General features: G+C 43.6%; 1 protein-coding gene across 1 annotated transcript; it reads left to right on the top strand.

Moving 5' to 3' along the window:
* The first annotated feature begins 219 nt into the window (after nt 1–219).
* Nucleotides 220–24,775, top strand: DERL1 (derlin 1). The gene is made up of 8 exons (XM_060115628.1): nt 220–621; nt 10,257–10,368; nt 13,750–13,814; nt 14,886–14,912; nt 15,454–15,549; nt 17,660–17,712; nt 19,193–19,303; nt 22,523–24,775. Exons 1-8 carry the CDS (start codon nt 469–471, stop codon nt 22,659–22,661), a joined length of 756 nt encoding a protein of 251 aa, XP_059971611.1. The 5' UTR covers nt 220–468; the 3' UTR covers nt 22,662–24,775.
* The last annotated feature ends 1,562 nt before the right edge of the window (nt 24,776–26,337 follow it).

The following is a 26,337-nucleotide window of genomic DNA, read 5'->3' as shown; positions in this document are numbered from 1 at the left end:
TCCTCCTTCCCCTTTAAACACCCTCCAAGTGGAACCACCTGGGCTATAAATCCGGCAGGAACTGGGTAGAGTGCGTTCACCCTCGCTATTGGCTGGAGTATCTGTCGTTGCTCCTGGCAACCACTGTTCCCCACCAGTCGTGTTGTTGGCCCCGCCTGAACCCGTCCCTCGCCCTCCAGCCTCCGAACCACCGAGCTTCTGCCCAGTGGTAAAAACGGTGCTCGCCCTTTAAGCGGCGGCACTTCTTGTCAACGTCGTCAGCGGCCGCCGGAAGGGGAAGTTTCGCTTCCGAATTCTCCCTCGCTCGTCCGAATTCGGTGGCGCCACGTCTGCCGGCCTCCGCGTTCTGCAACGGGGCTGTGGCGGCTTCCGCCTCGACACCTTCCACTCGCCCAGCGGACCGCGTCGTGAGGGGGCCGGGACGGGAGTCGGGCGGCTTTGCACATCCCGGCCACCGAAGAGGCGAAGATGTCGGACATCGGGGACTGGTTCAGGAGCATCCCGGCCATCACGCGCTATTGGTTCGCCGCGACCGTCGCGGTGCCCTTAGTCGGCAAACTCGGTCTCATCAGCCCGGCCTATTTCTTCCTCTGGCCCGAAGCCTTCCTCTATCGCTTCCAGGTACTGACGGGCGACTGGGGAAGTGGAGACTACAGGCCCCAGGTGGCCCCGCAGCGGCGGAGCGTAGACCGGCCGGTTGCGGACGCGCGGTGCCTGGTGGGACTTGTAGTGCGGTGGCTCCAGCGGTTTAGGGCGGGGTCCTGTGGCCAGGGGGTGGGGTGGAGGCCAAGGGGTTTGAGCGTGGGCCTGGGTAGCTGGAGACGTAGAGGGAGACAACACGGTTTGGCCCGGTGGGAAGGGATTGATTTCGTTCTTCCATTAAAATTGTGCTCCCCGCCCTCTGTACTCGGAGAAGGCGGCATTGGGAAGGTAAGTCTGATAGTTGTCCATCTATTGGACGCCAGTGAGTAGCAACCTGGGGCCACCTGGAGCAGCTGCCCTCTGACCTCCCTCTGCCACCCAAGTGGATGGCATGTGGACGTCGCCTTGCTCAACTACCAGCTGAGTTCTTTTTATGTTAATGGAGTTTCTTCCCAGTAGGAGTGATTTGAAGCCCGAGGTGCAAAGAGTGAGTTTATTTGTGTGCATCCCAGATCCTGATCTAGTATCTGGTAGGTAATAGTTGTATTTGTGAAGGAGTGAGTAAAGAGTAAATTGCTCCTGAAATGGAAGTCCTTATTTTTTGAAGCATGAAGGAAACAGTCCAGAGTAACATTCCTGGCAAGAGAATATTAATTTTCTGGAGGTTATCTTTATTCGCCGGATTCAGTGATTTAAATCTTTAATCAGTGGCAGGTCGGATACTAAGATCTGACATTAATTTCAACACGTTGTTTGGACTGTGGGTAACACACTCTTGTCTTCCCTCTCCTCACTGGCTGTTTCTTAGTTTTCTTTGCCGGTTCCCCATGTTCCTGATCCTTAAATATTGTGATGTACCCCAAGACCTCTTTTCCATATTCTCCCTAGCTGTGGGTGATCTCATGTAGCTTCATGGCTTTATATAATTTCTACAAACTGAAGATTCTCAAATACAAATATACATATTTTCAGTCCAGATCTGTCTCACTTCCAGACTTGTACATCCAACCGTATACTTGAAATTACCACTTAGATGACTAATAGACATCTCAGACGTAATGTGTCCAAAACAGTACCCTTTTCCCTAGAAGTAAATAGCAATTCCATTATGACAGGAGCTCAACCTAAAAGTCATGGACTCATCCCTGACTTCTTCTCTCACATCCCACAGTCTGTTAGCAAATTCTGTTTACTTTAGACAAATATCCAGAATGCAGTCCCTTTTCATTCTCTAGTGCAAGCCATTATCATAGCAGCCTTGTTCCTTTCGATCTTTTCTCTAGACAGCTAGAGTGACCCTTTTAAAACATAAATCACATCCTGGCAGTCTTCTGCCCAGAACCTTTTAATGTCTTCTCCACTGGATGAGTAAAGCTCAAGTCCTTTCAGTGGCCTGCAAGCCCCTTACTACCTCTCTGACCTCATCTCCGACTGCTTTCCACCTTGTATATTAGGCTTCACAGTGGAATCCTTTCTGTTTCTTCAGCACCTAACTCCATCCCTGCTTAGGCTCTTTGCACAGGTTATTTCTCTGCTTGAGGACGATAACCGTGGTTTATCTCATTACCTCCTTCAAGTCTGCCCAAATGCCACCTTATTGGCACGGCCTTATATGATTGCCCTACGTAAAATAGTACCTCTCCTTCACTCTGTCTCCCTTATCCTTAATTTTTCTTGGTTACATATCCCCTTGATGTTTGTTAGCCTGCTTCCCTTCAGAGAATAAAGCTCCATGAGAGCCCCTTGTCTGTTTACCACTGCCTTTGTTACCTAGATTAGTGTTTGGCCTATAGCAGGTGCTTATATATAGGTTGAATGCATGGAAATAATTGGGTACAATAGTGAATAGTACAGAAAAAGTCCCAGCTCACATGAAGAAAGTAAGAGAGGCGTGTGTGACTTTGATGGAGTGTTCCAGAAAGGCCTCAGAGAAGATATTTGCACTGAAATCGGAATGATGAGGAGCCAGCTTTGGGAAGATCTGGCTCTGGGGACAATCTTCCAAGAAGAAGGAATAATAAGTGAAAGGCTTAGAGGCAGGAATTGGAAACAGAAAGAAGACTGGATAGTTAGCACAGAGTCAGCTGTGGGGATGAGGATTCGTAGATGAGGACGGAGAGATAGCCAGGGGTGAGTGCAATACAGTGAAAGTGGAAAGGTAGGCTGGGGCTAGATTGTATAGGGCTTTGTGGTTTGAACTTTAATTTGAAGGCACTAGAAAGGCTTCAGAGCCTTTTGAACAAAGGACTGAAAAATTGCCTTGGCTACTCTGTGGGATGGACTTGGTATGTGAATGGGGGAAAGGGTGGGCTAGGTAACAGGATCAGAGAGATGAGTCAAGTTAGAGGGCAAGAGGGATGGTGGTTTGGACCAGAGTGGCTGTGAAGATAGAAGTGGGTAGATTTGGGAGTTGGAGTGGACTACACTGCAGCTGCATGGATGTGAAGGGTGAATGTGTGAAGGGGCAGGACTTGAGGATGTCACTGTTTTCACAGGAGCAGTGGAGTGCCTGGTGCAGCTCTTTTCTGAGATTGGGAATGTTGAGGGAGGCTTAGGTTTGGGGGTGGAGAAAGGTCTCGATAAAGAGTTACATTTTGACCATATTAAGTCCAGAGAGGCTTTTTAGGCATCCTGGTGGAGAAGTTAAGTAGGCAGTTGGATATTAGAATATGATCTGGGTGTGCAGCCAGAATTGCAGACTCTTTTCTATTTGCTTTGGTAAAATATTTGTTGCAGTGAATGTTGTGCACTTTGTGCCCGGTGGCATGTTAGGTAATGCGGTGCCTGAGGAGCAGTGGTCATAAATGATTGTAAATCGTCAGTGGTCGTAAATGAGAAGGTCCTGGTCAAAACTGGCTCTTTGGCCTTCCTTGCAAAATCTTGCTTGTTTCTGTAGTCAGCTTAGTAAAAATAAGTCTTTCTAATAGCCTACATGTGTATAATATTAAAAGTGGTGAACTGATTAGAAAGGTCATCATTCATGTCACACCTTCCATAATTTTCCCGTCTTCCTTGCATTGTTTCTTGTGGGCTTGTTATCCTGAAACGGGGGAGAAGCTGCTGGTAGAAGGCAGGACAGTGTGCCCACTGCCCAGGTGTGGAGAGACCAGTATCTATACTTTCTTTCTGCTACTCTGACTCCTGCTCTTTCTGGACAGGTTTAGCTGTCAGACCCACCATTTGCAAATGAAGCAGTTAAAGGAAAAACTGCATCTGAGAGGCTGATGGGTGAGGACACACAGCCTGTGGTGTGCTTTCTGCTGGAGGCTCCTCTTTTCCTTAAAAGCTGCATCTTTGGACAACTTGGAGATGATGAATTTAAAATTGTGGATTCATGCTGGAAGTGACAAAAGTTACTTTTCCTCCTTATCTGTGGGTTTCCTCTGAGTAGCTTGTTGGTTTGGAACTCTAAAGTTTAAACTGTTATTTCCTTAGTTTGGGTAAGTGGAAAGGCGTAGGTGTATGTTAAGACTCACTCCACTGTTGCGTAAAGTTCCTCATCCCTCACATTTAAGACTCATTGATCAGATAGTCCACAGTGATGAAATGTCTCCATATTGGTCCCTGATTAACTAGAAGAGAGGCTGCACCTTGCTGCGGCCCTCGTGGCTTCTGAGATTATGTCTCCCAGGGCTGCCTGCACAGGAGATTTCGTTTCTTTGGACAAAATAACATCACTGCCTTACATCTGTGTTGGGCTTCTCCATATGATACCTCACTTAACCCCCATAAACATCCCGAGGTCACCGTTACCCCAGTTGATAGACAGCTGCAGTTTCAGTTTCTATTTTGGTGAGTTCAAGATAGTTCTAAGCGCTCGTTTTACTCCTTTTCATCCTATCTACCAAAACACATAGTTAAGTGTTTAACAAAACATTCTTGAGGGTGATTTCTTTCAAACCAGTCGTAGCAAATTATCGTTCCTTTTCTATTAGAGTAGAAAGACTGTGGGATTTCAAGTAGTTGAGTCATGGTCTCCAGGCCTGGCTTAGCCCCCTTGCAAGCTGTATGCCCTCAGGCAAGCTGTTTATCTTTTCTGAGCCTCAATTTCTCCACCTAAAAGTGGGGATAATTTAATACCATATTAACTCTGTTCTAAGAGTTAACTGTGTTGTAACTCCATTGGTCATAAGAGGCTCCTTTAATTTAATACAATTTTTTGGAAGGGGAGGAAAGTACACATTACATTAAACGAATCTATTGGCTGTAAGGCACGTCCGAATTTCAGGAACACGAAAATGAATAGCTTCAAATTGAGGAGAAATGTTACCTACTTCACGCCTCTATTATATAAAAACTGAAAAAATGTAAAGTGCCCAGTAAATCATCGGGTAGATAATCCATTAAAAAATAATGCCTATTTTTACTTATTAGTCAATAATAATCCCTGCCATTGCTGTCTTCTCTCCTTGGGCAGTAATATTCTAATTTTAATTTGTAATTGAAATTAAAACGTAACTGCTGGATTATTATCCTTCTTTTTGTCCCACTAAAGGCGTCCTGACTAGAAATGGGAAGATACGTACTCTCAATTTCTCTAATTTGTTTCCGGGAACAAAAAGAAATGGCACCAAGCAAGTCTGTGATCAGGCCTGGTGCTTACGTTTGCCAAGCTTTTGCTCACGTTATCACATTTAGCCTAATGACAGCAGCCCTAGCAGACTCATCTGAGTGTGGTGGGAAAGAGAGTCACATAGACCCGTAACTGGAGGGGGAATGAACTTGGTCTGTGGGCTGAGCATAGAAGTAGCCTCAGGGTTTGGATTTAGAACTTTATGGCAAGTGTTCTGGTGTGTACAGCTTTAAAACCTTTCCTTTGCAATCCTGTCCACATAAGACAGTTCTGCTGTGGTCTGTAGCTAAGGGTGAGCTCATAGCTTCATTTTTAAACTTTTTGTTGAGTAGCAGTATACAAGCAGGAAAGTGTATGTATTATATGTTTATAGCTTGTTGAATTTTCAAAAGTTGAACATCAGTATATAACCAGCCACCAGATCAAGACACAGCCAGCATCCCCAAAACCTTCCTACTTCTCCCTTCTGGTCACTACCCACTGCAAGGGTAACTACTATCTTGACTTTTAATACCATAGATGGTTTTTGCCAGTTTTCTTACTTTTCTATAAATGAAATTATACAATATGTATTTTTTTGTGTCTAGCCGCTTTTCAGCAGTTTGAGAGTCACCCACATTGTTGCATGTGGTTATAGCTTACTCATCCTTGTATTGTTCCCTTGTGTGAACAGACCACCATTTATTTACCCTTTCTGCTGGTAACGGGCTTTTTGGGTAGTTCTAGCTTTGGCTAGAATGCGTAGTGCTGCTGTGAACATTCTGGAACACGTCTTGGTGAACACAGGTATGCATACGTACCTAGGAGTAGAATTGATGGCTCCTAATAGCTGGTTTAACGTCCTCAGTTGAGACTGAGTGCCTTTCATTTGATTTTCTTGCCTGTCTGGTGTCCCCCCAGCCCCACCCCCCGGTTCCTCTCCCCCAGACCGCCACCCCCTGCCAAAAAAAAAAAAAAAAAGAGAGAGAGAAAAGCCAGAGTTTGCTAACATCAGCATTTGGCACATGGGTGCCCTTCTTTCTTACTTGCTCGTTGACCCAGGCAGACTTTCTTTAACTCCAAATCAACCAGTCTGTATTGTTGCAGAAAAATGTTTGTTTTTGATAGTTAAAAAGACCTGCCCTAGACTCTGGGTGGCATTTGTAATGATTTCAGTAGCACGTTGTTTGGGAGATTTTCGTTCAAGGATGGTTGAACTAAACACTCAACAGAAGTTGTTGGACTAGCAGCTGACGAACAGTGTCTGACGTTTCTTTGAAGGCCTCTGTGCCAGGGAGCACGTGGGCTTCTTGCTCTTGTTAAGTGAGGAACTCTGGGCAGGTTAACCTCAGCTCTAATGAGGGCCCAGGTTTCCTCGCGAAAAGGTGGGTGATTATGCTTCCGGCCTTGAGATTGCTGTGGGGTTAAAGTGAGATGCTTGCCTGCAAGTCCCAGGCTCTTTGCACTGCCTCTGGCTGCTTCTTAGGGATCAGTGCAGACTTTCTAGGCTCGAAAAGGTGCCTTCACCACTCCCAGCCCTGAAAATAAAGCCATTTCCTTACCCTAACTATCTACGTATCAGAGGAGAGGAAGGGATTTAGTTGGTTACCTTCAAGGGGGATTTCAGAAATATATTACACTGTGTCCCTCTGAAGAGATGAGCTATCTCCTGGTGTTTTCAGATTATAATTTTACTAATACTAAGCCCCTTAGATCAGTGAGAGCAAGTATAACTCAAGGGTAAGCTTAATGAACTGGGAAAAGAAGTGTGCGGTATTTTGACAGACACTGATTTCCAAAGCACAGGTGCACACAGTGGCTAAAAATAGCATCGTGGCATCAAGTGTTAGTGGAAAATGTAGTCAGAAAACCCCCGAGGTTTCTTTTCCAAAATCAGGCCTGGAGTAACTTAGAGGAGTCTGGGGGGAGTTCGAAATGTCAATTTGTAAAAACCAGGTCAGCACGTGTCTCCTAAAAGATTGTAATAATTGTATGCCCACACAAATTTTTTTTACAAAGCACCTTTTTAATCTGCTTTCTTAATTCCAACCTTTTACAAAATCTGTGAGATGAGGAAGGCGGGAGTCAAAGGACAGATGTTACTGGGTAGATGACGATGCAAACCTGAAGGTCCAGACTTTTCCAAGGCCCCGAGCCAGGGCCACAGCTTGCTTGCTTCTGGTCTTTTACCCCCAATGCTTTTTTTTAAGCAGGGAGAGTGAATTTGTGAGCTTACGCTCAGTTCATTTCAGGACTATACAAGTAGTATAGTAGTACTAAAAATTTTTACTGATTTTAATTATATCTCATAGTAATGATGTCACTTGTGAGAGGCATTAAAAATAGGGGCTTATTAGTATTATAAACTCTGGAGTCAGGCTGTCTGGGACAAAATTCTAGCTCAGCCACTTACTGGCTATTATTTGGCCTTTTCTCATTCTGCTTCCTCATCTATACAATCTACCCCCTGAGTTAGGACATGTAAATGAGCATAATAGTACACTATTTTTTTTTTAAAATCATTAACCAAAATGGAGCAAGTATTAGTATATCATTCCTCTTTTACAAATGGAAATTGAGACTCAGGACTGATGACTTGTAAGCCCCTACTGAAATCTCTGTCTTCTCAAATCCTTTCCAGTGCTCCTCCCATCAGACTCGACTGTTTCTGAGATAAAATTGTGAATAAACCAAGATGAATTTTAACCTATTTTGTTTTACTGGTTTAGTTCAAGGTTGTTGGAAGTGACTTTTGGGGTATGTGAAGAGCATTCTCCTCCACAAGGAATTAAGCTCTGAGGGTTACAGTTCTATACTTGGAGAACCTGACTTGCCAGCTGTGCCTGGCCAGCCCCACAACTAATGCCCTCCATTCTAGCCACACCCAAATCCTTAGCAATACCCATTCATCCTTGTGCTCTTGCCGTTCTTTGGGACTTTGTACTCATTCTTCCAAGACCAGAAGTTCCCCTTCCTGTGCCTACTCTTGCTTCTTTGGACAGACTCCCCATTATCGAGACCTCCTTGATGTAGGGACCATGTCTTTCACACTCATGCGATAAGACACACAGCTCTCAAGACAAAAGCCAGCATTATGTTGGCGTTTCCAAGTCTGGGAAGGCCATCTTCTTCAACCTCTATAACTTAACATTATCCTGGAGGTGTTAGCCAGTAAATTAGGCAAGAAGAAGATACAAAATTTTATTTACAGGTAGAGTTGTATACTTGGAAAGTGTAAGAGGCTCAGTTTTCAAATATCACAAACAATTAGATAATTCAGCTTTGGTGGTTGGGTATAAAAAAGATAGAAATCGAAAGCTCAATAGAGAGGTATGAAAGACTTCTTTCTGGCTGGAAACTGTGTCTTTATCACATTGAAATAAGAAAGGTGTTGGTTCTCGTTCGTTTAGAAAAGTAATATGGAGACTAGCCAAGAAGATTGTGACATATGTGGAAGAAAAACAGGAGGGGGATTATTTAATTATGTAACTTCACCAGATAAGAAAACACATTATAAAACTAGAAATTAAAATAGCTTGGTATTGGTATTGGAATTCGATTCTAAACAGAAGAGTCTAAAAGTAGACTTTCCTATAAAAGGGAATCAATATATGATGAAAGTAGTTTTTCAGATCAATGGAGAGAAGATGGGTCACTCTGTAACTAGTACTGGGAAAACTAGTGACCGTCTAGAAAAATAAGTTGACCCTCTTTCTCACTTCTTACATAAACTACAGTACAACTGGGAGCACTGTTACATTCTTGGAGGGGAGAAGTACTTGTATAAACATGATACATGGTGGATACATTTGCCTATATAAAAATTAAACTTTTACATTTCATTTTATATGGCAAAAATACCACAAAAGCATAAGACTAATGACAGACCAGAAAATAATTGCAACAGTGAGAAAGGGCAGTTTCCATAATATGTAAAGAAATGCAAATTGAGTAGAAAAATGAAGAAAGAATATGCTGAAGTTTTAGAAACATGCTTGGTGACTGTGAAATACACTAAATGGTGAGAGAAGACAGACATTAATCTCCATTTTAGGAGGAAGTATAAATTGGTTAAACATTTTTGTAGGCATTTGGCAATATCTGCTGAAATTAAATGCAAATGTATGATCCAGCAGGTTGACTCACAGGAACTTATCCTATATGTACATGTATAAAGAGGATATTCAAGAATATTCATTGTAGCATTGTAATACTTTTCAGTGAAGTTTGGACATCCACACAGAAAGAATATTATGAAGCCTATAAAAATTTTTTTTCAAGGGAGTGAAACAAGGTATAGAACAGTGCAAGGTAAGTTAGGATGAAAAGGGAGGAATAATAGTAATAGAAATGATTGTTTCTCGAAAGAAATACAATAAATGGATCCGTTCTTGCTGGAAAAGGAGCTGGGAGACTGAGGGTCAGGAGGGAGGCTTACTTCTCACTGTAGACCTTTCTGTAGTTTTTTGGGGGGAAGGTAATATTTTTAAGTTATGTATCCATATTGCCTAAATAGCACATTGATTTGAATGGAAAGTTCCTATTTTACTTCTACCTTTTGAATATGACATTATTTTGACAAGGTTTGTCATCCCAGTGTATTCTTTTCCTAAATAGAGATAATTACTGTGCTGTTGGAAATTATCTTTATAAATCTTTCTTCTTTTTCTTTTTTTTTTCCACTGTAGTTGATTTACAATGTTTCAGGTGTACAGCAAAGTGATTCAGTTATACTGTAATTCATTTTTGATAGGCATAACTATAAGCCTGATCCCAATAAAGATTAACCATATATGTCTTTAGTGTTGATTTTTTTCAACTTGCTTAGAAATATTTGTTTATTTTATGATGCCATCTCATTCCATTGACTTGCACATTGAAGTCACTGTAGCTAATATGAACTTTTCTTCAGTTTTCTTGAATTATATTGGTGATGTCCATTTGGTAGCTCTCATCACTGAGGAGAATGTTTTTCAAGGGTTAATTTTGTTTAGTTAAAAGAAAAAAAAAAACCCACCCAGCTTCGAGAAACTAACAGCCGTGTTTATTTTGATCTGGACAGATTTGGAGGCCGATTACTGCCACCTTTTATTTCCCTGTGGGTCCAGGAACTGGATTTCTTTATTTGGTCAATTTATATTTCTTATATCAGTACTCTACACGACTCGAAACAGGTATGTTATCTGTGGTTGTTTTAAGTATTGTTTCTGTCTAATTTACTAATCCATGTATTTACTTATTGGAGGAATTTTGAGGGCAGATGGCATATATAAAGAAATGACATAATGGTGTAAATGTGCAGTAAGTAGTGACTGTGCCAGGAGTCTACTAGGCGCTTAGATTATTCGTTTTTTAATTCTCACAGCATCATCATGAGATGTAAGCAGCAGTGTCACCATTTTATAGGTGAAAAAAATACAAGAGCAGAGATTTACACATCTTGTCCATCTCCTGTGTGTGCCTCTCACTTCATGTGACGTCTCCCTCATTTCTGTCACACAGCAGTCCCTGTTTTTTAAAGCACAATTGGGCTGAAGTGTATATATCTCCTGAATTGGGGTTGAAAAACACTACTTTTTGCAAGTAAAAACCTAGACTTAGTCTCTGTAATTGAAACATGCAACTTTAAAAACAATTTAAAAAAAATAAATTTATTTATTTAGTTTGCGTTGGGTCTTCGTTGCTGCGCATGGGCTTTCTCTAGTTGCGGTAAGCGGGCTTCTCATTGCGGCGGCTTCTCTTGTTGTGGAGCACGGGCTCTAGGTGCACGGGCTTCAGTAGTTGTGGCACACAGGCTCAGTAGTTGTGGCTCGCGGGCTCTAGAGCACAGGCTCAGTAGTTGTGGTGCATGGGCTTAGTTGCTCCGTGGCATGTGGGATCTTCCTGGACGAGGGATCGAACCTGTGTCCCCTGCATTAGCAGGCGGATTCTTAACCACTGCACCACCAGGGGAGTCCCTCTCTCTCTCTCTTTTTTTTTTTTAAATTATTATTCACTGTGTTAGAGCGTTTATACTCAATATGAAGCACTCAACTTTTAAAAAATATATAGCCAGGATTTTAATAGCATGGTAGTTTTTCAGATATGACTACCTATATGGATAAGCTATAAAATTCTTAAAACTTTCTTACTGAATTGTTATTTATTTTCTACAATACCTTATATGCTTTTCTGAGTTACTTATACTGAGAAGCAATATCTCGATAGACTGCTGTGTCAAAATATAACTTGGCAAAGCCTAAATGGTTTTGAAAATGTTGTCTAACTTCAGAGACTAGAAACCTGATGGCTGTTAGCTCAGGATAGAAAATTCTGAGCCACCCTTAAATCTAAGTCAGTGCTCATATGCTTGAGAATTGTGAATCCGTCTCACAACTGCAGGGATATAGAAGGTTGGACATTTGGTGTCAAATATCATTTTTCCTTCAATTGGCATTTGCTGTTAGGTGCTTTTTAAGAAGAGGGAAATCACCGTGTTGATACAAAGTTTTGGGTAATAGACTATTACTTCTGGAAGGGACCTAGCCCATTCCCTTAGTTTTATAAAGGAAGAACAGGAGATGCAAGGAAGTAAAGTGACTTGGCTGAGGTGAAACTGACAACCAGGACTCTGACCACCACACCAGGGATTGGATCCTTACATCTACCAGAACATATGACATTCATTCTCCTTGCCAGCTTGCTTAACATTCTACCCCTCTGATAAGATTTAATTGAGGGTTAAGCTGTGGGAGGAATTTTTTTTTTATATCAGTAGTAAACTCCAGATTAAATGTGGATGATCCGTGACCACTTGTTAAAAATTGTATTACGGGGCATTTTCAAACATATACAAAAGTAGAGAGAAAGGTTAATGAACCTCTTTATTTTTTTTCCTTTTCATTGAGAGAAAACTCACCTAACATAAAGTTCCTCATTTTAACCATTTTAAAGTGTACAATCCAGTGGTCTTTAGTATCTTCACAAAGTTGCGCAACCATCACCACTAATTCCAGACATTTTCATCACCCCGCAAAAAACCCAAGCCAGCAGTCTCCATTCTCCCTCCCGCTCCTCCTAGCCCCTGGCAACCACTCATCTACTTTGTGTATGGATTTGCCCATTTGGGACATTTTATGTGTCCTTCTGTGACTGGCTTCTTTCACTTAGCATAATATTTTTGAGGTTCATCATGTTGTAGCATGTGTCAGTATGAGCCCCTTTTAATCATCACTCATCTTTAACAGTTATCCCATAGCCAGTCTTTTTTTTTTTTTTTTGGCGGTACGCGGGCCTCTCACTGTTGTGGCCTCTCCCGTTGCAGAGCCTGTGCTCCGGATGCGCAGGCTCAGCAGCCATGGCTCACGGGCCCAGCCGCTCTGCGGCATGTGGGATCTTCCCGGACCGGGGCACGAACCCGTGTCCCCTGCATTGGCAGGCGGACTCTCAACCACTGCGCCACCAGGGAAGCCCAGGATTATTTTTTTTTAATGGACTGTATATATCATGTAATTGTGATGGGGTGTGTGTGTGGGGGGAAGTAACCGTTGGAGATAGAGGGAACTTACAGTCATTTGTTCTTTTCTCCGCCCCTCTCCTAGTCGTGCAGCTGGAGGCATGAGGATCATCCTTAGAAGGGATAGCTGGGCCAATGTTGATTGTTCTGCCCAGTAATGAGACAAAGCCCAGTATGTGGCATAGCAGAAAGAACACTAAACTAGTAATTAGACTTCACTCTGCTTCTAAAAGCCATGTGACTTTGGTCATGCAACTGTACTTCCTCATCTGCAAAAAGAGGGTGTCGGTCTTTCCATTGTCCCTCACAGATATGGTAGGAAGAGTCAAGGCCATGGAAAGGTGTGGCTGCCCCCTACTCCACTACCATTGTTTTCCTTTGCTAGAATGTGAGGTCCTGGAAGACGGAGACCGAATCCTCTTGGTAGGCCCAGTGCCGGACTGAGTGGTAGCGCGCGTGCGTGTGTGTGCATGTGCGTGTGTGTGCATGTGCATGTGTGTGTGTGCGTGTGTGTGCGCGCGTGCGCGTGTCTCCAGTCATAACAACAGTAATTGCTTCCCAGCCTAGTTGTGTAGAGGAGGCACAGTGGTAGGCAGCACGGACATGGTTCCTCCCCTGACCGAGCTTATGGTCTAGTGGAGGGAGAAAGGATTAACCAGGTAATCAGGAACAGGTCTCCATCTCATGATGAGAGCCATGAAGGAAAGGCCAGCAGGCTGAGAGGGGCTTCAGCGGATGGGGTCTCAGTAGCTGTGGACCTGACTGTCCTCCCTTTGGGTTTCTTCTGGCTCGTGCTAGTTGAGCAGAGAGCATGTTACGGACTAGAATTCAGTTAGGAGAACACAGATTATTAGCCTTGATACCCGGGCAGCTTTACTTTAGGGCTTAATTGTGGACACTGTTTTATATATTAAAAAAATTTTCTTTGACTTCCAAGGAGTGGTTTTTAAAATATTCTCATTTTTTGTTTTCTCTACAATTTTTTGAAGTACTTCTCAACATAGAAGTTTCTTTGTTCTGAAATTCTGAACCATGACATTTGGCTTATTGTTGTTTCCAGGAGCGTTTGATGGGAGGCCAGCAGACTATTTATTCATGCTCCTCTTCAACTGGATTTGCATCGTGGTATCCTTCCGTCTGTCATTTTGGGCCAGAAATAACCAGTTTTTTTTTTTCAGGTTTGGGGAAATGGGCAGTAATCTGCATAACATTTTAAGTGATAGTATTTGCATCTTTGTTTACTGTAGTTAATAGTTAAGAATCATGAAGGTTCTTGTCAAAAGCGGTAGTAAATCACATAGCCGTGGAGCGATGCGTTCCCCTACCATTGCCTCTGTGGGGTTTTTCCACATTTGGTTGAGTTTTATTACTGTTCCCTCTTCTTGTTCCCAGTTCTCTGTGTTCTGGTGTGTGGCAGCTTGTTGACTGCAGCACAGAGGGATTCCGTGCCACGAGACAGCTTTTGAAAGCTGTGGTCCTTATCGGAAAATTAATTTACAACCAGCATCCTTTCTGACTTTAGCGCTGTCTTTGTCTTGAGGTCCTAAATGGTAACTCGGTCCCCCTGTAAGTGCCTGGCTCTGGGAAAGGACACAGCATGCCTCTCTGCTTGCTCTGTGTCAATCACAGCTGTCAGCAGCCTTGCGGCTGCAGACCTCTACGGATTGTGAGAGCAGCAGAAGGGGCTTGGTGGCTCAAGTCCTGTGCACAGTTGGTGAGCTCAGAATGGCTTTGGGGTTTAGTGTCCATTGAAACTTGGCCAAGAGCCAGAAAATTGTGGCACTCTGGATGCCCTTTCCCTCCTTTAAGGGAAGATAAAAAGATTGTTTTGGACTTCACCTGTGCTGGGGAGCCCTGAATGTGAGCAGACGCATTATTTGTTTCAGAGGCATGTTTCACATGCCCCTCCATCTCCTAATTGAAGGAGAGATGCTAAAATACAGGGGCATGGCACGGAGGACACAAGCAACCAAACTGAGTCATGTGCCAAAGCAGTTAATTTCTACTATTTCCTCGGCATCGGATAGTTTAATAGCGTGTTCCCAGTGAAGATTATTAGATACCTTTGTGTTCCGGGGTGTTTTAAGCAACCTGAACTGTAGAAAAGTGTTTTCCTTCAGAAAACTGGGATGAAATGAACTTATATTAGGTGTAGAATGCTTTATTTGTGTCTGATCTTTAACTTTACAAACCAAGATTACTGGCTTAGCAATGGATATGCAGGTAAGTGTCCCTTGAAACTATTTGGCCTTTCATGTGTTTCAGATTTACTGTTAATGACCTTTGACAGAAGTTTAAATTGCATTAACTGCGTGGTTAATTATATGGTATTTTGAAGCTCTTACGTGAGTTACCTAAATCATTACTGTCCTTGCTCATGTCTGGCTTCTGTATTATGTATGAACGTTGAGAACGATGGTTATCCAGTATTTTCTGTTCATGTATGTGGATATGTATTTTTTAAAAATTGAGAATACATGGTAAGTAAAGCTTTATTGCATACTTTTTCCAAGTAACAGAGCTTGACCCTGATATTTCTGAATCCATCCCAAATAATATAATTGTGTTGTATTTTATTAGAGGATTTTAAAGCATGCATTGCATGATTAAGTAATTCTGATGAGTTGAATTTCTTTCTGCTTTTTGAATAACCATGGGAGAATTTATTTGGAGGGGAGAGGTTAAAAAGCAAAGAAAGGTAGGTTTACACGAAGCCTCTGTTTTAAGTGCCTCCGGAGCCTTTACGTGTTCGTTTCCTTTGCAGTTGCTGATGATCCCTCTGATCATGTCAGTACTTTATGTCTGGGCCCAGCTGAACAGAGACATGATTGTATCATTTTGGTTTGGAACACGATTTAAGGTACTCTAACCTAGTTGGGAGAATTTCCTTTTCATTTGTCTTTACAGAAATCCCTCTCTTCAGCCCAGAGATGTACTTTCTGACACGTGCAGAAGAGGTCACTGCAGAGCAGTAAACCGTAGGCAAGCCCCTTCTCCCCTCCTCAGCCCCCTGGATTTCTTTAGCCAGCCCTGAGTCCTTTGCTGACTATTACTTCTCACTCCCTCTGGAGCTCAGGCCCTTTAGGCATGTGTCCTGAGGGATCTCCTGTATGTGTGTGTGGTAGGGGGAGGGGAGGAAGGACCCTCATGTGTCCCTCTCTTTTAGTCTGTTCTTATCATTGCCTGTTATGTATTTTACACTTAAGCTGAAACAGATTGGTTTTTCCCCCCAAAACGCTTCCCTTTCTGCCTTCTCTCACAACTTTCCACCTGTAACATCTTTTTTATTTTCTTTCTCATGTGAATCCTGCCCATTCTTAATCTGAGTGGGGGACTAAACATATTTCCTGCCTCTCCTCCCTGGAATTGGTCTTGCCTTTGGGCTTCTGCGATACTTTGTGTTCTTACAGTACTCACCACATTCTGCCTTCAAGTTACTGTTGTGTAACCCTTTCTTTACCAGTTTGCGATGTTTTTTGCAATGCCCTTAGCTCTTAGTATGATGTCTTGAAACTGGTAAGGGGTGTTGACCTCAAGTAACTAGGCTGCCAGATACTTCTGCAGCAAAGATGGGTTTACTTGGGATGAGTAGAGAACTGCATTTCGGGGTCTGCAACCACGGTGAGCCACGAGCAAGTCCCTACGTGCAAAGGGAAGGAGAGCGCTTTTATATAGAGAGGAAAAGGAAGTCAAGAGGTGTGGTAAACAAAGCTTTTCATTGGCTGAGTCCTTGCAGGGAAAGAAGTCTGTCTTCCTCTTGGGCTCTGCTGTTGAAACAGGGCGTGAGAGCTCCCCCTTCTGGTCTCCCAACCCTACTTAATGGAGGGTTCTGTTTGCTAATTTTTTTTTTACAGGGGCTCACATGTTGAATTCATCTGGAGAGCTGTCTTACTTGGGAGAGTGTTAGTTCAAGAGATCAGTGTGTAATGTGATAAAGATTCAAAGTAATTTTGTGACATATGTAAAAGGAGAACCTAAAAAGATGGGGTGTTTTATAGCTGATTGGTAACAATTTGCTGGCAGGAGTCTTAATGTGACTCTATTATGGACCATGTTTTTATTAGCATCCATAGGACACTCATCCGCTTTCTTTTTTTTTTTAGTATTTATTTATTTATTTGCTTGCACCAGGTCTTAGTTGCAGCAGGTGGGCTCCTTAGTTGCGGCATGTGGGCTTCTTAGTTGTGGCATGCATGTGGGATCTAGTTCCCTGACCAGAGATCAAACCTGGGCCCCCTGCATTGGGAGCACAGAGTCTTAACCACTGTGCCACCAGGGAAGTCCCAGACACTCATCTCCTTTCTAAAGCTATTTGTTATAATTCAGCAGGGTATGTATTGGATCTGAAAACTATGGGCAAAGTACTGTGTCTCCAATTGCTAATATATGAATAGGTATGATGCTAGGGCTTCCCTAGTGGCGCAGTGATTGGGACTCTGCCTGCCAGTGCAGGGGCACGGGTTTGAGCCCTGGTCCGGGAAGATCCCACATGCCACGGAGCAACTAAGCCCGTGCACCAGAACTACTGAGCCTGTACTCTAGAGCCTGCGAGCCACAACTACTGAGCCCTCATGCCACAACTACTGAAGCCTGTGTGCCTAGAGCTCATGCTCCACAGCAAAAGAAGCCATGACAATGAGAAGCCCTCACACCGCAGCGAAGAGTGGCCTCCGCTTGCCGCAACTAGAGAAAGTACGGAGACCCAACGCAGCCATAAATAAATAAATAAAGAAAGAAAGAAAGAAAGAAAGGCTTGAAACAGTAGGAATGATGCTAGATTGATAAAAGGAACGTTTGCAGTGACTTTCCAAAGGATTTATTGATTTATTTTTTAAACATCTTTATTGGAGTATAATTGCTTTACAATGGTGTGTTATAAAAGCCCTTCTCAATAGAACCTTCCCCATTTCAGCCCCCTAGCAGCTGTATCCTCTGTAGGTATATTCATGTTTGTGTATATTCTTTCCTAGGCCTGTTATTTACCTTGGGTTATCCTTGGATTCAACTATATCATCGGAGGCTCGTAAGTGATATTAGATTTATTTAATTGCAAACTAACCCTTGGAAGACTTCCATTATTCTTTACCTTCCTTCTCTAATCTTTATAACACTTCAAAGAATCTCAGCGTTGATACCTTGGTACCTTATACTTTTGAAATTATTTCATTTGGATGTAATCGATTAAAATTGCAGGGCTTTAAGCACATTTAGCACTGAATGGTTTTTTATTATTGTTGTTGTTTGTTGTTATAGTATGCTTCCATGTATGTGCTTTTGAATAAATATTTATTTCTGGATTCACTATCCAGATTGAGCAAATATAGACCTAATTTTACCCAAGCCGACTCTGTGCCTAAAATTCCTGTTTTTTTAATTCTTAAGGCATTTCCAGAATGCCTTGGAAACTGCTCACCAGTCACAGAAATGCACAGATTCTCAGATGGGAAGTTTTGTCAGTGGTTCGATAATGTAGAAGTTTGGGCCAAACAGGGTCAAATTTCTAGTCTGGAATCAGACCTGAGACTTAGGAAAATCTCGAATGCATCCAGTCAGAATTTTGGAAGGAGGATTTCAAGATGCAGTTATTCTAAGAACTCCTGTTTCTTACACCGCCAAATATTTTTAACGTTTTTAAACAGATTTTGATAGTGCAAGTTCTTCATGCGATGACATCTTTGCTCTATATGGTCCTAACTTCTGCTGCATATCCATAGGGAGAAGGGAATGAATCGAGTAAACAGATTCTGTTTAGAGCAAGTCCGGGGCTTGGTAAAACTGCCCTGCCGCCCAGAGGGGCAGAATCTGGGAGCAGTTGTAGACGGTGATTTGTCCCTAAGAGGAATCATGTTGCAGGCAGAGGCGGAGAAGGATATGTAACAGTGAGAATTGATCTGTAAAACCTTGAAGTGGCCTGTGTGTCAGCCATGGGAAGATTGAAGACGGGCAGTGTTTATTTTAGGATTACAAGGTGAAGGTCAGCCTTCCAGAGTGATCTCTGTGATGTCTCACAGTCAGGGACCCAAGAGGTGAGGGAGACGTGATCCATGGTTCCAGGAACGGGGCAGTGGACGTTTTTCATCGCTCCTTTCCTTACTCCCATGCTTCTCTCTTGCCAGCCTTCAATTTTACCCACGTTTTGCAAATATGGTATTCGTGACTGAAAGCGTTCAAAAGCTTGCTTTGCAGCTTGCCCCAGCTCCTGAGGCAGGAAGTGGCAAAAACAATATGTTGAGGATGGGCAGGGGCTGGAAAGAGATGTCAGAGGGGCATCTGGCCTTGCAGAGCACAGGCCCCACTGGCCCAGCAGGACGGATTTTGCTTCTCATTTGGAATGCGTGTGCCACTCCGACTTTATAAAAGGGCTCACTGTCGAGCTGTCACAGACTCCCAGCGACCAGAAACAGGCTGCGACGAAGGATCTCTTCCCTCTGCTGTTAGTTAAAACTTGCTGCGTCTCACTTTACTGCTTGAATGTCTAAACTCATTTGGCTTTCTGTTTGCAGGGTCATCAACGAGCTCATTGGAAATCTTGTTGGACATCTTTATTTCTTCCTCATGTTCAGATACCCAATGGACTTGGGAGGAAGGAATTTTCTATCCACGCCTCAGTTTTTGTAAGTGTTTCTTCCCCCTCTCGTCTGATAATCATCTTATTGTCCGTGTTTGTCAGCATCCTGATAAAAACTCTGTGAGGGGTAAGGTTTCCCTCTCAGTCTGATGGAGAAATGCGAGCCAGCCAGGGACTTGCCCAGGTCACTCCAAGCCGAGGCTTGGTCTTCTCCTGGAGCCCTCGGAGCCAGGGGCCGCTGAGCCTAGATTCAGGCATCCCAGGGAGCCGTGGGCCCTGCAGAGCGGGCGGCGCGCCTGTGTGGATCCAGTGTGTGCAGCAGGGGGCCAGGGTGACAGGTTATCAGTTTTACCCAAGATTTTGGCTGAGGAAGGGGTAAGAGGGTAAGTAGCCTCATTGGTTAGCAGTTTAAAACATTTTTATATTCAGTGTTATAGACCAGAATGTTTAAAGGACTTTTCAACGTTAAAATGAGAGACCGGAGGCTTGTATAGTCCCGCCCCCTGGGAGGATGTGCGTGTTCTTTCTCTGTTTGTAGGGTTTACTAAAGTGAGGAGGCCAAGGGCACAGCTTTGGTTTCGAGACAGACTTGGGTTGGAATCCCATTCCCGTCATCTGCCAGTTCATATGTTGGGAAAGTGACTTAGTAAATCCCCCGAGCTTTAGTTGGCGAGTCTGTGTGTTTGGGGGAGGCCCTGTCTCACGGGTCTGCAGGAGGTGGGGTTTACCGTTAGCAGCACAGTAGTGGATGCTCAGTAAATACAAGCTCTCAGCCTTGCTCCTGAAGTTGGGGCGGGGGGCGGGATTCTGATGAGCCCCCAGAGATGCTGACACACTTAAGCGTTCAAGTAGTGTGACCATTCTGTCAGTGAAGCAAAAGGCTGTCGAAGAAGGGACAAGTGAAATCACCATCTGGGTGTCACAGCCGGCCTGACAATCACGCTTAATCTCCAGTCGGGCGTATGCAATAATAGCTTGCACTTAGAAGCTTAAAAAAAAAAAAGCAAAAAACCCTTTTCACATCTTGCTCGTTTTAATATTTTCCAGTTTGTCATTCTTCCAGGGGGTCAATGAGGGCAGTAAACTTGAGTAGGCACCCCTTCCCCCCACTTTTATAGGTTAGAGGAAGGTTTTTTGTGGTGAAATACAATACACAAACAGAGAAGTACACTATTGTTGTATTTTTGTTTTGTTTTGTTTTTTTCGCTAAGAGCATAAGAAGAAACTTGTTTCTCTTGTGAGCCTTGAGTTGCCTTCAGGCTAAAAAAAAAACAAATGACCAATCTGCTTTCTAATTATCAAAGGACGCAATAACAGCAGGTTTGGATTTTTGATCTAGGTTTATCAAGTCGGATGGCAGATGCATCATTAAAAAAAAAAACTTGTTGCTTTGGGGGGCAGCCAAGAACTATTTTACTTTAAACGGCCATATTCTGACTTAATGGCTTGGAGAGATTTCACAATTGTGGGCAACAACATCTATGGGATTCTAGTGGCAAAATCGACAGCCCACTGGAGCCTGCCTTCCACTTGAGCTTTCCTTGTTGGTGGAAGCCCTTCTGTTAAATTTTGCATAAAGATCAGATGACAAAATGTAGCTCCTTGCAAAAGCAGTAACTGCTTTGAAATTACCATAAATCTTTGTTGATTATGTATAATTGGGTATCTTTTTATACTAATTACTTGCATTTAATTTCACTATCTGTTTAAGCAGTGGCGATGGCTTCCATATTGTCTCAGAGTAAGAAGCAAAGCAAGACAGCCTTGGTGTTGCCTTTTTTAAGTCTTCCAATTTATTACATACTTTGGAGGAATGTTATTGTGCCAGAACGTCATGAATGTTGGGAAACCAGCACTTGGAAATACATGTTGATGTAATGATAAAACCGTATTTGTTTAAAAGGGAGGATGCGAGTTACAGAATTCTAAGTCGTATCACTATTTTGCATTCCACTTAGAAAAGTAGATAGATCCTCTTCTGTGCACAGTTATTTTTCTGTTTACAAGGAGTTTAATTGTCTTTTTGGGGAGGGAGCGTGCAGCTAACTGGGTTGATGTAAACACATGAGGACTCCGGTCACTAACTGTTGTCACCTGAATCTCATGCTGTGTGTCCTGCGGAAGTGTGAGGTGTAGGAAGTGGTGTGGGGCACGAGCTCCAGAGTCAGGCTGCGTGGGTTTGAATCCTGTCTGTCACTTTAGAAGAGCTTTGCTCAATTCTGCCTCAGTTTTCCCATCTATAAAATGGGGTAGTAGTAGTGCCAACCTCCTAGGGCAGTCGTGAAGATGAGAGGCATTTAAAAATAAACATGCAGCACCTGGTGTAAGGAAGATGCTTTATGATAAGGTAGAACTCTGCAGGCTTCCTGCTGTGGGCAAGTCACCCCTCGTGGTTTGCTCTTGGTGCCATGAAGGGTTTAAAAAGAGGTATCAGATCACGATCTCTGCCTTCAAGACAAAAATTGAACCATCAGGATCTGATTAGTGGAATAGGTTAAAATACATTCTCAGTTTACTAATAGTCAAGGAAGGGAAGTAGTTAGAAAAACTATTGTGAACATAGAGTCCTGGGTTTACATTTTCTTAGCTGTTGTGTGACTTATTTATTAATTTGTAAGGTGAGAAATCAGCTAACCTTTTTGGGCCTCAGCTTTCCCACCGTCTGTGAGAGAAAGATTGCAGTTGGAGGGCAAACTATGAATCAACTTTAAAACACGCCCAAATTCCAAGACAGAAATCTGTCTTCTCCGCTCTCCCTTGATGGACGCCGAAGAACCCAGCAGCATCATGGTGATGCCGGGCGGTGCTCAAACATGCCGGCTGCAGATTTGTCCTTTGGAACTGAATTTATTTTATATCCTTTGAGCCAGTTAGAGCCATAGTTACATAAACTAAAATGCTATATAGATGGTTCTTTCTGGTTGTTGGGCTCGTGGGTGTAATATTTTTGTTTCCATACTGTTCCTGCACGAATTGCTTCTATAATCAGGGAAAAAAAAGTTAGAGTGTGAAGTTAGTGCGAAAGCTTAGTAAATTAAAAGAAAACATAAAAAGTGAGTGACTTCTGTGGTCAGGGCATTGAGCTAAGTGCTGAAAAGGGCCAAGTTCAACAAGACATTGTCCTCAGCCTCTCCGTGGCCACAGACGAATGTAATTCAATGTGACAGATGCCGTGGGAGCCCCAGGAAGGGAGATGGGATGGACAACTGCGTGGAGAAGTGACTGTACTTTTCTCTCCTTTTGTTTCTTCCCCCCTCTGCTCCAGGTACCGCTGGCTGCCCAGCAGGAGAGGAGGGGTGTCAGGGTTTGGTGTGCCCCCCGCTAGCATGAGGCGAGCCGCCGACCAGAACGGCGGAGGCGGGAGACACAACTGGGGACAGGGCTTTAGGCTCGGGGACCAGTGACGGAGTGGCCTCTGGCCTGCCCACCAGCCCTCCACTCAGATGACGTTTCTTCCCAGTGCCGGGTGACCTTTACCACCGAGTTCTAGCTAACGCTGTTGGACCTGACCCACACTGAATGTAGTCTTTCAGTACAAGATGACAGTTTTTTAAATCCTGGAGAAAAAATATATGTTCCTCGAGTTTCGTGATTCTCATTCAAGTCCTTACTGCTAAGAAGAACAAATATCAACTGGGCAGATTTCGGAACTGACCTTAGTTTTTGGTGTCTTCTCTTCCTTTTCCATCTGAATCATGGGTTTCGGCAGGTCCCGCTCTGCTGGCACCAAGCTGGCTATCTGGCGTTGGGTCACCAGACCCCTGTCCCGGGGGCTCTTAGCTCTTTTTTGCACCCACGCCTGCCTCCTCCTTCCCCAGCCTCACACTCCCAGCTAGAGGAGATTGCCCATGAAATGGTTCTGCCTCTGACAAGCTCGCTTTATTTGTTGGCTTTTGCCAAGGCTTGGCCACAGAGGCTTTGTTCCCAGCGTTTTACGGTGGCAGAACCGTGACCGTAGGGCAGAAGGCCGCCAGCGGGTGAAGAGCTTCCTCAGCGTTTGGGATTGCCGTGGCCTGGTATCAGTTGCCACCGTTTGCCGCCTCTCCGGCTGTTCTGATAAAAAAAGCACCGCTGAGTCAGTGAGGACCACAGATTGGTATTAATGAGGCCTGAAGGTCCTTGCTAGGCATTTTGTATCCTAAGTGATCAAAACTCTAGTGGAGTTGCATCTTACACAGGGGCTACGTTTAATCGTGGGCATAATCTCTTTGCATCTTGTGTAGGGCATACTGGCTCTGTGTGTACCCAGAATAGTGGATTTGTATTGTGCTAGAAAGTTCCAAAGCACATTGGCCACAGGGAGAAGCTCTCTTTGAGAGGTGCCTGGGCATTGATTCGACTTCATTCTCCTTCTGGGTGTATGTTTATTGAGTAGAGTGGAGGGAGAACCTTAAACCCTCTTTAAGTTGTCTTTTTTTTTTTTTTAAACCAAGCCCCCTTTCCCCACCCCCATGGCCATATGCTTCGGTTAATTGTGAGGAGGGTGCAGCTCCTCTGTATGTAGGTCTTATTTTAGAAGCTATTGTAAACACATCTAAGTGAATCACATAATTCTGGGTGTCATGGCTTTAGAATCATCTGTGTTTGAGGAGCTTTTTTGTTTCGAGCCATGAAGGTACATCAGACCATCTTCACCCACAGCTCTTTTTTGTTTTACAGGTGGGCTTTTCCCGTCAGAGCTAGGCTTGTCAACGGATAGCTTTGTGAAGGCTGTGACGTTTCACACAGGTTCTTATTTTATAATTTTATTCTGAAAGCAAACTGCTAGGAGCAGTGCCGAGTGGCTGCCATACCTTGAGCCAACTAGAGAAGGCTTTGAACATTTTGACCAGTGGTTCTGTGCAGGAGACACTGTGTGCTAAGAGTATGACTCTTCGCCCCACTCTGAAGCAGTGACGTGTGTTATTCTAGGAAGTGGGGATTTGAAATCCGTTCCTCATTTTTCACGAAGTTTGTTCGAGTGTACCTCTTTGTATTTAATTTATATGGTAAAATAGGCGGCGGGGAGAATCGGAACCCTAACTGTCATATGTTTGCTGTTGACCTGTGGCCAGAATAAAATTTTACTTGTAAAATTTTAGAAACCCTTCTTCCTGTTACGTCACACGTGCACTTACCGTGCAGGAGTGGAGACTCATTGTATGTGTAAGAAGATTCTCATGGTAAGTGAGCTAGTCTCCTACTCGCTGTCACAGCCACTCGACTGCCTGAGAGCAGTCGTCTTTCTGAAGGTTACAGGTATTCCTTAGAATTCTTCAGTTCCAGGCAAAATGTTCATTAAATTCTTCCTCTTAAACACATTTAAGAAGCTGATAATTTTATTAATTTTGTCTGGATTACCTGTCTTTGGGGAATAATTGTTAGCTAAGCAAGCTGTTTGAGATTTGATTTGGCAAGGCAAGACATGACAGCGGATTCTCTGTGAAAGAAAATAAATCCTAATTTTGTATAGAGAAATTCCCTTTTTGTAACTAATGCTTTTTATTGGTAAGAATTGTAAATTAAACTGTACAGCTTCCTGGTTGTATGTCTGAAGTTTCCGTATCCCTACCCTGCTGCCTCTTAGATACGACGTAATTTATGTAGCCAGTCACCTCCTGGTGGGCATTTGAGGAGTGTCCAGTGTGTGTTGCTATTATAGCCACACGGCAAACTTTTTTTTTTTTTAATTTTTTAAACATTTTTTTGGCTGCACTGGGTCTTTGTTGGCTGCGCGCAGGCTTTCTCTAGTTGCGGTGAGCGGGACTCCTCTTGTTGTGGAGCACAAGCTCTAGGCGCGCGGGCTTCAGTAGTTGCAGCACACGGGCTCGATAGTTGTGGCTCACGGGCTCTAGAGCGCAGGCTCAGTAGTTGTGGCGCACGGGCTTAGACGCTCCGTGGCATGTGGGATCTTCCCTGACCAGGGCTCAAACCCGTGTCCCCGGCATTGGCAGGCAGATTCTTAACCACTACACCACCAGGGAAGTCCCAGCAAACATTTTTGTACCTGCTTCTGTTCACGTGTTGGAAAATACCTGTACGATTAATTCTTGGAAGCAGGGTTTTTAGGTTTTCATTATGAGGAAGCAGGATGCTTCAGAACATTGGGTTAGGGGTTATATCTGATTGTAGTATGCTGTATAGCATTTTCGTCACCTCCACCCATGGGTCTGAGTCTTGGAACTGGACAGAATTAGTTTAATCCCCTTTCTGTATTTTCTTTCTAAGGATCCATGGATCGTGAAAGGCAGGTGCAGTGATACTCCTGAACCATCCAAGTCTAGCCCCGGCCTTAGGCGGGCTGTCTTCCTTCATCACAAGTTGGGTGACGGGAAGGAACAGGGCTGTGCACCCCTATTCTGGTGCTGGAGAAACACCGAGAAAATAGGAACAGTCCTGCTTGTTTTGGAGGACAGCACATTTGCCAGTATCACTGTGTTCTGAGCTACCTTTTGAGGAACACTGATGTAATAGGTGATGCTGCAGCGGCCAACAGCTGCATCTGTTGCCAACTCTTTCTGAGGTCCCAGACCCTTTGACATTTTCAACATTAACTTAACAAACCGTAACCTTTGGAAAAATTTACCCCTGTCTGCTTGGACTTTTCACCGTTAGCATCTTGAAAGGCTGGGCTGAGAGAATATATGTCTCCTGGCAGTTTGTTTGCTTTCCAGAGTGGCTCTGGTGATTCTAATTGGAATTGAGGGGAATATCATGTCATGTAATTCCTTCCATGTATGGTTTATGCCCAGAATACTTCCACGTGCTCCTCTTATTTTCCCACCACTGTTCCTTAGGGTAGAATCCCATTTTCTACAGCACACCTGAGTATTGTTTTTTTGTTTTTTTTTAATTAATCTCTCCCTTTTCTTTTTTCTTTTTAAATATTTGTTGATTTATTTTGGCTGCACCAGGTCTTAGTTGCAGCACATGTAGGATCTTCGTTGTGGTGTGCAGGAGTTTTAGTTGCAGCATGCAAACTCTTAGTTGTGGCATGTAAACTCTTTAGTTGTGGCATGCATGTGGGATATACTTCCCTGACCAGGGATGGAACCCGGGCCCCCTGCATTGGGAGCACAGAGTCTTACCCACTGGACCACC

This window comes from Mesoplodon densirostris, chromosome 13 (genome assembly GCF_025265405.1).
Source record: "Mesoplodon densirostris isolate mMesDen1 chromosome 13, mMesDen1 primary haplotype, whole genome shotgun sequence".
Lineage (NCBI taxonomy): Eukaryota > Metazoa > Chordata > Mammalia > Artiodactyla > Ziphiidae > Mesoplodon > Mesoplodon densirostris.
The sequence above is the reverse complement of the archived record's forward strand: the minus strand, read 5'-3'. Positions and strand labels throughout refer to the sequence as shown.

Coding starts and splice junctions, on each gene's coding strand:
- DERL1 (XM_060115628.1), top strand. CDS start 469: ATGTCGGACATCGGGGACTGGTTCAGGAGCATCCCGGCCATCACGCGC. Junction 10,369..13,749: donor CTCTACACGACTCGAAACAG/GTATGTTATCTG, acceptor TGTTGTTTCCAG/GAGCGTTTGATGGGAGGCCA. Junction 17,713..19,192: donor AACTATATCATCGGAGGCTC/GTAAGTGATATT, acceptor TTCTGTTTGCAG/GGTCATCAACGAGCTCATTG.